The following is a 12,422-nucleotide window of genomic DNA, read 5'->3' as shown; positions in this document are numbered from 1 at the left end:
AGGTCTGTGAAAATAAGGAGTTAGGAAGAGTTTTGGCTGTGGATTCAAAAAGCCTTCTCCGGCTTTCACCTACAATATGCTCTGTCGCCTAGCAACCGTGATAGTTCACACACAAGATACTGCACTTCTCATGACCGATCTGGGTACTAATAACATTTCTGAGGAGCTTCAGCAGCAGTACCGTCGTCTCAGATATCAGATTTATAGTCCCCACACTGCAGAGATATTAGAATCTGAGTCTAAATGTCAGTCAAACCTATTTACATAGGGACCGATAAAACCTTTCAATAAAGCAAACATTACCCGCCACATATCATAACCATTTAAAACCACAGTTTTCATTCATTTCAGACGGAACTATTCACATACTTGGATTATATTAAACTGAACTTCCAATATTCACCACTGTTTGGCGCCATTTCCCTTTTTCCTCTGATAACTGAGCAGCCGGTGTAGGTACCAGGTCTGCTGGGGTCCTGCTTCCTGTCAGTGACGTTACCCTACATGATTGGCTGAAAGATGCCACATGATGTAAAACACTGTGGTTGCCCAGACAACCATCATAACATCACGCAGCGTCTGTGTGCCGAGTCGGGGGCATGTGTAGCGTTAGCATGTCTAATGGCCGATGAAGTTTAACTGATCGATAACAGAACTGAAAAGTAGATAACAGGTTAGCCTCTTTTAGCTCGGTCAGTTAGCCATATTAAGCTACACTGCTTTTACATTTTACAATAACTAAAGTTCCATTTGTCCTCCTCTGTCCTCAGATCTTAATAAATAGATGGATTTTTAGCTCCAACTTTCAAAACAAATATAATTAAATGCGAAATGTCAGTGTTTATATTAGTTGCTGACTGTGTTAATGGTCACATTGTCAGTAGAAAAAGGTATTTTTGATATCCTAACATTTAACAGAAGGTTTTCTAGATGTTTTTTAAGAATATTTTTGGTTACAGGAGTCTACGGCAACGTCAGAGCCAAGATGGGGCGAAAAGAGATCATCTGCAGCTGGAAGAAAAATGTCAACAACATCAAGGATGTGTTTGATTTCAAAGGAAAAATGGGATCGTAAGTACTCAGCATTTTAGATTAGAAACAATCATTTCTTGTCCAAACCAAGAAAACGTTGCACAGTGATTCAAAATATTAAAGCGACCAAACAAAGAAGCCTTCCCCTGCATAGCCATGGGGGTTGAGATCAACCCCCATGGCTGCCAGGTCAGGTATAAAATCTGATTAAATTAACTCTTTTGATTTTAGTAAATGGCTGCAATGAAACAAAGCGTGAAAAATCCAAAGGGGTCTGAATACTTTCTAACTGTAGATCAGGATAACCTGAGCCACTCTAACTAGAAGCTTTATCAAAAAGGAAAGTTTTAAGCCTAGCCTTAAAAGTAGACAGGGTGTCTGCCTCNCCATTCTACTTTTAGAAATTCTAGGAACCACTAGTAAACCTGCAGATTGAGAGCGAAGTGCTCTGTTAGGAACATAAGGAACAATCAGATCTGTGTAGCGTTTTAAAATTGAGATGCAAGATGGAGCTGAACATAGGGGAGGGGTGGGGCATGTATAGACATAGATCGCCTTAATTTTCACAAATACACATATGTGATTCATAAATGCGCACAAGCACAACACAATCCACAAACACAAAGAACAAGATCCACAGATGCACAGAACAAGATTCACCAAAGCATTTCTGGTCCATAAACACTAACATATAAATAAAATCACAACGTATTAATGGTCTTTAAACTTCCCTGCATTTGTGTGTGGATGTTTCAGACTGCCCTGAGGTGCCTCGATACAGAAATGCATTTTTTTAAAACATGGGATGGTCTGCAACCATTCAGAAAATCATGTGTTGTGTATGTGTGGATCTTGTCCTGTGCATTTATGAATCACATATGTGTATTTATGAAAAATTGAGACCAATCTACCTCCATATGCATGAAGCCACCCCGACTCCTGCAGGAAACATTGTCCCACACTTTAAGAACATCCTGATGTCTGGTTATGGGGAATGGAGGATGCTCCCCTAAGGCAGTGGCTTAAACTTCTCTGGAGACCAACTCCCTAACAGTCTGGCCAGGAACAACACCAGCAATACAGGAGGCAGGGATTAAAGTATAACTGCGACACACATGCAGACTACCTGGTTTCTGAGCATAAACCAGCCTTTAGACCCTGGTCATCCAGCTACACTACAGCACACTACCCGTTTGCCGGGAGCTACGGCAACAGCTGATGTACCAGGGTCAATAACTGACCGTGCATGCGAGTTAAAATAAGGGTGTGTGCTTTCCTCGCCGAACAAAACGTTTAGCAGCAAAACTGGTTATCAAAAGAAATGTGGTTCATGCAAGTAAACTGGACGGGGCCGCCTTTTACAGCCGCTTTTTGTGTCTCTGCTTCTGTCTCCTTGAACCCCAGTGGGCCTCAGCAGATGGCCGCTCACACTGAGCNGAATTGGAGCTATAGAAATAAACTGAATAGAATTGAATTGAATGCAAATGGTAGATATAGATGCATAGATGCACTGTTTTTGGTATTGGATTTTCAAAAGTCAAATTTAGTCTTCAATCATTCATGCACTCTCTGATCCCATTCCCCCACACCCCTCTGGCATGGCTTGAAATACACACACGCGTATATATATATATTTATATATATCTATATTTTTTTGCTTTAATCATCTGCCCATCAAGGTGGAAGACACAAGAACACACAGCATGTCTAAAAAGTAGAAATGGAGCAGGAGGCCATCTTGCATTGTGACAGATAATCCAGTCCTCTGTAAACAGCTGCCTTGTCTTGTTATTTATACATCATTATCCCGTATAGAGAACCCACGCTGCTTAGGTCGCCATGACAGTCACCTGCAGCACACAGTTGACAGACTTAGCGATGAGCTCAGTCCCGCTGTAGAAAGCTGCTCTGATGCACATTTCTCACCCGGCGGTAAATGTGCGCTGTAAGCGCGTGTCTGAAAGCTGACGTCAGAGGAACTGAACTGGAACATCTTAGCACGACTTCATTAGAGGATTAGTAGCCTGACTGCTTGCTGAATGTGAAGTGAGGTGTTCACAATCAGTCGGCTGTTTATGCAAACGTGACTCAATCTACATTGTTAAATCCTTTCAGCTTCCATTGTGCTTCATTTTAAGACTACTTGTGTGCAGATTTTTAACACTTGGACTCCCAGAATACTGATACTACTAGAACTCCCACCGGCCGTCATTTTCCCAATGAAACGCATGAGTAGTGCTGATGTCATCACCTGAGATGGTTCTAGTTGCGGTAGAAACCCATTGTGGAAATGTAAACCTTAAAACAAATCTAATATATATTTGTCAAAGGCTGTATTGTTTGCTATTATTATTTGTGTTCTAAATATGTGTTAAAAATAAATCCGTAGAGTAAAACTGTTTTACTACACAGGGTAAAAGTTTGAAATTACAATTTTATTTACATAAATTGATGGTTTCCCCACAGACCACCTTTTCACATTTATGACAAACACAATATGAGCCTTTATTTGTGCAGCGCTGCAGCTCCTGCCGCTGCTTTCTGTGCCTCTCCAACGCTGCTTTACTGCGGCGGAGGGGCTGGAAACCTGCAAACGTTTAAGCAGTTCAAGGATAAAATCTCTGCGTGAAAAAAAAATACATTCAAACAGCTCCTGAACAAAACCAACGCGTTTATAGCTGATATTTCCAGGAGATCATAAATTACAGCCACAGGCCGCCTTCAGGTCTGAGCTTTTACAGAATCCTTTCTAATCGTCGCAGACATCTCAAGCATCCTGGAAGTTCTGGGAGTCTCCCTGATATCGATAGTTTTTCACAGATGCCCGCGAGTCGATAAATTATCCCGGATTTTAGACTATGGGAGGTGGAGTTTTTAATGCGAGTGAGAGCGAGCGGCAGTACAATAATTCATGCATCATGTGCAGATTAGAACTACTGAGATTGCTCAGACAGCAATAGAGAGCAGGGTGTGGGGGGGAGGTTGCTGGTGAATCCTGTGCAGCATCTGTCTAAAGTGATGCTCTGATCAACCAGCGTTCCAGGAGACTGGTTGATCAGAGAGCTGATTGGATCAGTCCGATTAGTTTCTCTGGTTCCTCTCTGACAGTCACCTAGTTACCACTCAAAGCAGTGCATCCTGGGAAACGGCAGAGGGTCAATCCTCCAGTAAAAGAACAAAATATTAGACTAATTTTACAGCAGAATATACTAAAGTATATCCATGTCTAGTGAAGGGGAGGAACAGTGGCGGATCTAGACCAAATATACCAGGGGGCCAGGAGGGGGCCAGCGTGTTTTCATGGGGGCCCAGAAAAGCATGAAATAAAAAACAGGACAAGGGACTCAAATATATTAAGAGAGCTGCATGAATGGACATTTCTTTTTAATTAGGTTCAATAAAAATTCCATTTCTTATGAGGTCAATATACATTTATAATTTAGGAATTTTAGATATTTTTGACTTAATATATAATAGTTAGTGGTGGTGGTGATAAGCATCTCCCTGAAATGAGTTTGTGGAACTTGTCCGTCATCTGATCCAACACATCCACCCTGACCTGTGTGAGGTTATAGTAGACTACAGGCTCTGGTTTGGCTTTTGGGTGGATGTGGACCGGCTGAGGTGTGGGCAGTGCTTGAACAAAATGTTCACTATTGTCTGATACGTCTGCGTTTTCCCGGGGATGGGTGATCATCCTCGGACTTGTTGTCAGAATCTGAGCCTCTTCCCACCCAGTCCTCCTTATCGGTCTCTCCTTCTGCACCCGAATCGCTATCATCAATATTTTGAAGCATTTCTAAAGCCTGTTTCACTGTTAGGTTTCTTCTAAAAGCCATTTTTCCATATTAGCCAAAGAGCTCTAGGTAGAATGTTGGTTGCTAGGCAACGGTACCGAACGTCAATCATCCGCAGGAAGAATTTACAATCCAACTAATAGAGCCATCAAAATGGCTCGATTAGACGACGAGGTAGAATTAACCATTTTTAATTTTTACGTTTTAATTTTAGTTAGAAACTACGTGAAAAAGAAGGAAATATAGAAACAGATATAGTCAGTTAACATGAGCAACATAAGATTAATTTTAAATATATGTTTTTCCCTTTAAAATCTCACAACCATCAAAATGACGGCTGGTGGGATTTCTAGTGTTAAAAGATCCAAAGAGAAGGACATTGTAGATAATTATTATATTTCTGTAATCCTTAAAGGCCCACTCAGCAGGAGCACAACCTTTTCTTTTTTTTTAAGTAAAGGCTCTCTCACACAGATGTTGAATTTATGTTTTTGGTCACATCCAGATGTCTAATGTCATCCAAAGCATTTGTCCTTCATTCAAAGATAATCTGAATGAAATGAAGGCTTGCAGCCTTTAGGTCTGTCACTGTTCTATCGTTGCTCCATTTAAAGGTGCAGGCAGGACTCTGCAGTTTTCCATCCTATGATCCAAGTTTTTTGTGTCATTGATTTTGTTTGTTTTTGAATTTTGTCTAGAAATTAAATGTTGAGCTTTTGTAGAAAGCTTCTTTTTATCATACATGCATTAAGCAGCTTTTAACCTACCAGAGTGGCAGTTATCAGGCCTGGGTGTGGTGCTCTGCTGTGTGAACAATAACAGCTAATGCATGCGTAAACAATGGGATTTTCCCCCTTTAATTGGTGCTATCATGATTAGGGATGCAGGATATTGGGATTTTGGCCGATATCCGATATGCCGATATTTTAAAACTCATGTAGCCGATAACCGATATCGATACCGATGTTAAAGCTGGACAAAAATAAGTAGTCATTGAAAATAGCAGTTTTGTTATCCATTTCTGACACTTTGAAAAATAATAAACTCAAATATATTTTCATATGCTGATATCAAATAGATTTTTAAAAACGCGGTATCGATCTATTTTACTTTCAAAATCTGGTGAAATTTCATCGTTCTGTTACAAACTCTCGTGATATTTTGCAAATTCTTGTGAGATTTTGTTAGTAAAATAGATCGATACCGCGTCAATATATCAACATATAAAAATATGGCAACATTTGGTGAATTTTCGGGGGATTTCGTAGCATAACGATGACATATAGCAATATTTCATTAGTAAAAGAGATTGATATGGTGTTTTTAAATGGCAATATATCAGCATATGAAGATATTGGGATATTTTAATGGATCAATATTTTTTCCCTCGTCTTTAGAAGTTTTTAAGTCTGTAAAAAAGAACTTTTTGAGGAAGAAGAAGAAGTAGTATATATATATTATTTTTTTAGACTTTAGAAACTCAGAAGCTGATCAAATATCGGGTTAAATATCGGTGGGGTGGCCGATGTCCGATATTCAGTTTTAAGGCCGATACCGATAGGGGGCCGATTATATCGCGCATCCCTAATCATGATTTAAATCAATGTTCTGTATTTAGCTAAAGCCGGGCATACACTGTGTGATTTTCGGGGTGATTTTCCAGTCGTGCGAGAATATTTTCGATTGGGCAGACCTTCAGCCTGATGGTGCGTTGTGCGTGGCGTAGTTCACAGGGACGGGACAAAGACATGGCTGAGCAAACGTGGCTACTACGGTCTGCCGATTTTACAGAAAGAACTCCATTTCACTCATTGCACATCGTGCCATGCTTCTGGATTTTCCTCTAAGAAGAAGAAAAAGAAAAATCCTTGGTTGTGCACTGAGCGATTTGCCCACGATGGTCAGGAGAAAATCAAACATGTTTGATCTACTCCCGACCTCATTATTCCTAAACGGGAGGTGGTCGTGAGAGGCTGATCGCCCCTTGTAACCCCCTGTACATTACACCACACTAGATCAGGCTGAAAGTCAGCCCGAACGATAAAATTCTCGCACGACTGGAAAATCACCCAGAAAATTGCACAGTTTACGCCTGGCTTTAGATAGAATACTTTGAATCATTCTGACTGGGTGATTTGGTTATATTGTCTCTATAAAGATTACTGAGATGGCATTGATTAATTAATAAATTTACTTTATTGATCTCACCGAGAGAAATCTACTCATCACATTGGCTCAATGGTAAAAAAGAGGAAGGTGTTGTGAATTGACGATTTAGAAATAAACTGAATTGAATTGCATACTACATAATACTATGACATAATACACTCACAAAAATGCTCTTTATATGGCTTCTCTGTGCTGTTTTTGTGCAGGGGGTCATTCTCCGAGGTTTACATGGTGAGAGAAAAGAAGAGCGGTCAGCTTTATGCCCTGAAATGCCTGAAGAAGAAGCACCTCGCCAACAGCAATCTGGAAAATGAAATCAACGTACTGAGGAGGTGCAATCCATCACATTTTTACATCAGATTTTAGATTCTACTGTTCTGCTAAAATAAATGATGTGTATATATATATATATATATATATATATATATATATATATATATATATAATGGGAAAATAAAGGATGAATCTCTCTGACTTTTTCAGGATAAAGCATGAGAATGTTGTACGGTTGGAGGACTTCTATGAAAGCCGGACACATTACTACCTGGTCATGCAGCTGTAAGTCGACTGATGCACCCATCGCACTATAGCTATGCTGTTACACTGCAAAAACTAGAAAATAAATAAGTCTTTTTTTCTTAACATAAGTGCATTTGTTCTTGAATTGAGGAGGTTAGAGAGACACTTTACCAATGGAACAAGACAATTTACTTTTAAAATAAGAAAAGACAATTGCATTGTCTTATTTCAAGTGCATTTTATCTGATTATCTTATTTTAAGAGTAAAAATACTCATTCCACTGGCAAATCATCTAATTTACCTACTCAATGTAATAGTAAATACACTTAATCTAAGAAATGTTGTTTTTGCAGTGAACACAGCTTAGAGCTAAGCTTGTCTTATGACTTTAAAGCTACCTAATAGCTGATGCTGTCTATAGCAGGTTTGAAGGAAAGGACTGATAATAATACATTTTGTATGAGTAAAGAAGTAGATTACCGTAAATCCTCTAATATTGGCCTGTATTCCATTAGCAGCCGGGTCACTAATAACGCCCAATCTGGGTGTCGGCGGAGATAAATAATGGCCACACTCGTATACAACCAACGATGTTCCTGGGCAGTCCTGAAAGACTTTTGATAGTAACATACAAGTACCACAGGGGGGCAGTGTTTGCTAACGAATCCAAGCTGTTAGCATGGGATGTCCCATCGTTAGCGCAGACAGTGCTGCAGACAGGAGGCCGGCTCGTTTGGTTTTTATGACCGAAATTGCGGAAAACAACTCGTGAAGTTTGATGAGCTAGCTCTTTTTGGCCCTCCTGTCCCTCCGTTGTCGGACTACTCGCCCCCACTTCCTCATCCCCCCGGCCGTATCTAGACCCACAACGTGTAGCGCAGACCACGCTTCAATGTCAAGCGTAAATCTAAAATGTCTGCGTCAAGCTCCCTGCGACACTCTGCTGCAGGAGGATAACCAGCCACACAATCGTCCTGATCAGAAAGACTAATGTGATTAGTGGTAGGTCTTCTGGTAACCAGGCAGCATTAAAATGACTGAATTTCGTTGGCCTTCGTTGTTCTGAATTTTCTCTTGAAATATATGATACTGGTAGCCTACTTCCACTTAGCCTGCCTCAAATCGCTGTGATGGCAGAACAGTTTCCGTTAATTTTTTTCAAAACTTTGGTTCGCAAGTTAGTTTGGCCAAGATTCCATTCTGTGTCTTTTTTTTCGTATTGCCGTGCAGAAAAATTTTATAGGTTCAAAGAGACACAAAATCTGTTTTTATTCATTCCACTGGTCGTCTGTTTTGATCAAATAGAAATACAGGCCTGCCTCTAATTCTGGCCTCCTTCCAATAATGGCCTGGACCAAGATGCACCTGAGTGAAACAAAGGCTCTGACCTATATTAGAGGATTTACGGTATTAGAAATATCATGGAAATGGCTTAAAGGAAGTAAAGGAGGACGGCATCAAACATGTTTACAGAAAATTGGTCAACAGATATCAGAATAATAAATGCTAAAAAAAGCTAAAAAAGAAAAATATATATTATTAAATCAAAGAAAACATCTTAACAATGGAAAACAAATGAAGGAAGACAACTTAAGCAGAAAGTAATAAAATGACAGAATCTATATGCAAAAGGTGAAAAGCTGATCTGTTTTTCTCCATCTGTGTTTGAATGAACAGAGTGTCTGGCGGTGAACTGTTTGATCGCATTTTAGACAAGGGGGTTTACACCGAAAAAGATGCAAGCAAAGTTATCAAACAGGTGCTGGAGGCTGTCGGCTATCTTCATGAAAACGGCATCGTGCACAGAGATTTAAAGGTAAACGCACACAAAAACAAGCTTTACAAAATAAAATGGAAATTCGCTTGTTTTTTGTTTTTTTCTTTACATCCTGAGGAGGTTAGCTACTTGGCTGGATGATTCGTTTTTTTAATGACAAATTGTTGAATCTGAATTTAAAAAACAAAGATTAAAGTCTTTTGTCTTTAAGTAACATTTCTTTTCATAATGACACGTATGACAGAGGATTGGACATAGACTTGTCATTTCTTAATCTATCTAGATCAATTCAGGGTTAATATTATTTTGATTAGTCTCCAAATTAGTATTTCTAAAGATTAGAACACACCGAATCAGATTTTGCAACCGAACCAAGAGAAATCGCGCTCATATAGTCAGTAGAAATTATCACACCCGACATGATTTCCTGCAGGGGGCAGCATAGCTCCGACTGACAAGCTGTTCCACATCAGGGGGAGGAGGCACTAAACCTGGACGTAGCTGAAGTGGGAAAAACTCTGAGGAGAGTCAACCCAAGGAAGGCCCCAGGGCCTGATGACATACCTGGGCAGGTGTATAAGGAGTGGTCAGATCAGCTGGCTGGTGTCCTCACAGACATCTTTAACACCTGGATGGACCAATCCATAGTGCCAGCATGCTTCCAGTCTGCCTCCATTATTCCAGTCATAGAGCTGTTCTAAACAAAATTTCTTTTTGTTTAACACTTGTGTAAACAAAATGACAAATAAATCTAAATCTAAAAGTCTAAGAAATGTGTTTAGTTGCACTAAAGAGATCTTGTCTCTTCCTGCAGCCTGAGAACCTGCTGTACGATAACATGGATGAAAACTCTAAGATCATGGTCAGTGACTTTGGTCTGTCCAAGGCTCTTGAACATGGAGTGATGTCTACAGCTTGCGGTACACCAGGATATGTTGGTGAGTCTACTGAAAGTTTCCCTACTTAGTAAAGCTTGATAAATACTGCCTTTATTCAAGTTATTAGCCAATTTTCCGTCCGTCCGTCCGTCCTTGCCATGCTCCATTGGGACTGGGGCCTGTCTCCGGCAGTCTGTGGGTGAGAGGCGGGGTTCACCCTGCACACGTTGCCAGTCTGTAACTGGAAACATACAAAGAAACACATCCATGCAAACACTCATGCTTAAGGAAAAGTTAGAGAAACCAGTTAATATAACCATAATGTTTTTGGACTGTGGGAGGAAGCCGGAGTCCCCAGAGAGAACCTATGCATGCTCAGGGAGAACATGCACACTCCATGCAGAAAAACCCCAGGCCGGGGATCGAATCAGGAACCTTCTTGCTGTAATGCTACGTTCACACCGGACGCAGCAAAAGCAGCAAAATCGCGTCTGCTGCTTCATTTTTGCTGCTTGTACCAGTTAGTTCTGACGCGCGGCTGAAGCAGCTTTGCTGCTCTGGCTGCACGGTGCAAAAGTGGGTCTGACACGCGTTGGGCGGAGCTTCACTATCCTTTCTCTGCCTTGCAGCTATATTTGCTGTGATCAGTGGGAATAAAGTAGTTTTAATATGTTTTTAAGTGAGAAAATACACCTGAAAACGTAATCAGTGCCGTCAGTTCATCCAGATTATCATCCTGCCTTACAATGTTATTTCTGTCGGAGCCGCTCAGACCCCCACATACCAGCGGTGCGCCGACAGAAGGAATCCCTTCATCAGCAGCCTCTGGCCGGGTCGCCTCCTCGCGGTTCACCGCGGCGGCTGGTAGGTGTTTTTCATCTAAATAATCCAAACTGCAGGCAGCAGGATAATAAAAGCCAACATATTCTGCCGGCAGATTTCTGCATTTTAAGTTAATTATGCGTTAATAAACTGTTTAAGAGGAGTGATCACAGCGCTCTGTGTCATCAGCGCTGTCTCTCTCTCCCAGCCAACTCCCAGATCAGCTTCTCTGATTGGTTGACGCGGCGCGTCGAGCAGCAAAAATTAAATTTTTCCATCTCGAGCAGCAACACGTTTGCGGCGCGTCACGAGCGTCAGATGCTTAAACGCGCCTGACGCGCTGCTTCAGCTGCTCAGACGCGCTGCACATGCTGCTCAAAACGCGCCGCGGGACCTTTTGCTGCGCCTTGACGCGCGTCAACCATTGACTTTGCATGTAAACTCGCTGCTTCTGTCGCGCCAGCTGCGCCCGGTGTGAACGCAGCATAAGGCAGCAGTGCTACCCACTGCATCGCCATGCAGGCCTAGCCAATTTCGTTTTTTTTTTCCCATCCTTATTTTGTATATTTTAGTCTGTATAACCGTAAAAAACACAGAAATCTGGGCTAATATGCCTCAAGAGATTTGAACAAAAAATAATCCAAATGAGGAAATTCTTATTTTTGAGAAAGACAAATTTTATACATTTCTAAGATATGATATATACAGAGATTTTCCCCCCGAACACCAGACGTCATCCCTTTTAGGCTACATTCGTCCAGTCTCATCTGGATTTATTCCAGAAATAGTTGTTAAAAATGAGGCTATTTCATCGGTCTGATTTTGTCCCATTTCAGTCCAATAATAGATGTTAAAAACTGGGTTTCCGTCTTTTCAACGACTTGAAAATTGCAGCTTTTCATCTTTCACTTTTCAATCAAATGTAGATGTCATTTGGGCGTTAATCAAGTCGTCTAATTAACCAATTTTTGCTGCATTAGGTCAGCAGCTTTAGCAGTTAAGCTGTCAATATTCAGAGCTTGAAATCTGAACAGGGTTCCTAGTATATGTCTGACATTTTCCCATAATCTCTTTCCACCCTGGCAGTTTCCTTTAGTCTGACATGGCTCCCGCTGACCTCCACGATCCAATCGTTTTTCACTGGAAGGTGGTTGTTTTCCTGAACGTCGCTCATGTTATTCATGTTTTACCTTCCAGCTCCTGAGGTTTTGGCTCAGAAACCCTACAGCAAAGCAGTGGACTGCTGGTCCATTGGAGTCATCACATACATCCTGTAAGCGTGTTTCCCTTTAGTAACTTTACCACATATTTCACTAGGAAATGTTTTCAGTTCTTTTTTTTCAATGATAAGAAGTTTTTTTTTTTACATTTTAGAGAAAGCAAAAACACTGTATGATATTTCCAGTCTTTCAATTCTATTCAGTTTA

General features: G+C 40.8%; 1 protein-coding gene across 1 annotated transcript in view; it reads left to right on the top strand.

The window, feature by feature from the left end:
• Positions 1-985: 985 nt before the first annotated feature.
• LOC107100669 (calcium/calmodulin-dependent protein kinase type 1D-like) overlaps positions 986-12,422 on the top strand; it is a 31,384-nt gene continuing 19,947 nt past the window's right edge. Inside the window, exons 1-6 of the mRNA XM_015399242.1 lie at positions 986-1,071; positions 7,205-7,330; positions 7,482-7,556; positions 9,196-9,334; positions 10,110-10,233; positions 12,193-12,268. Coding sequence (XP_015254728.1) covers positions 986-1,071; positions 7,205-7,330; positions 7,482-7,556; positions 9,196-9,334; positions 10,110-10,233; positions 12,193-12,268 — 626 coding nt within the window. The remainder of the gene's footprint in view (positions 1,072-7,204; positions 7,331-7,481; positions 7,557-9,195; positions 9,335-10,109; positions 10,234-12,192; positions 12,269-12,422) is intronic.

The sequence above is a fragment of the Cyprinodon variegatus genome, unplaced genomic scaffold (assembly GCF_000732505.1).
Source record: "Cyprinodon variegatus isolate N-32 unplaced genomic scaffold, C_variegatus-1.0 Scaffold998, whole genome shotgun sequence".
NCBI classification, from domain to species: domain Eukaryota; kingdom Metazoa; phylum Chordata; class Actinopteri; order Cyprinodontiformes; family Cyprinodontidae; genus Cyprinodon; species Cyprinodon variegatus.
Note: the sequence above shows the minus strand (reverse complement) of the source record. Positions and strands in the feature narration are given on the sequence as shown.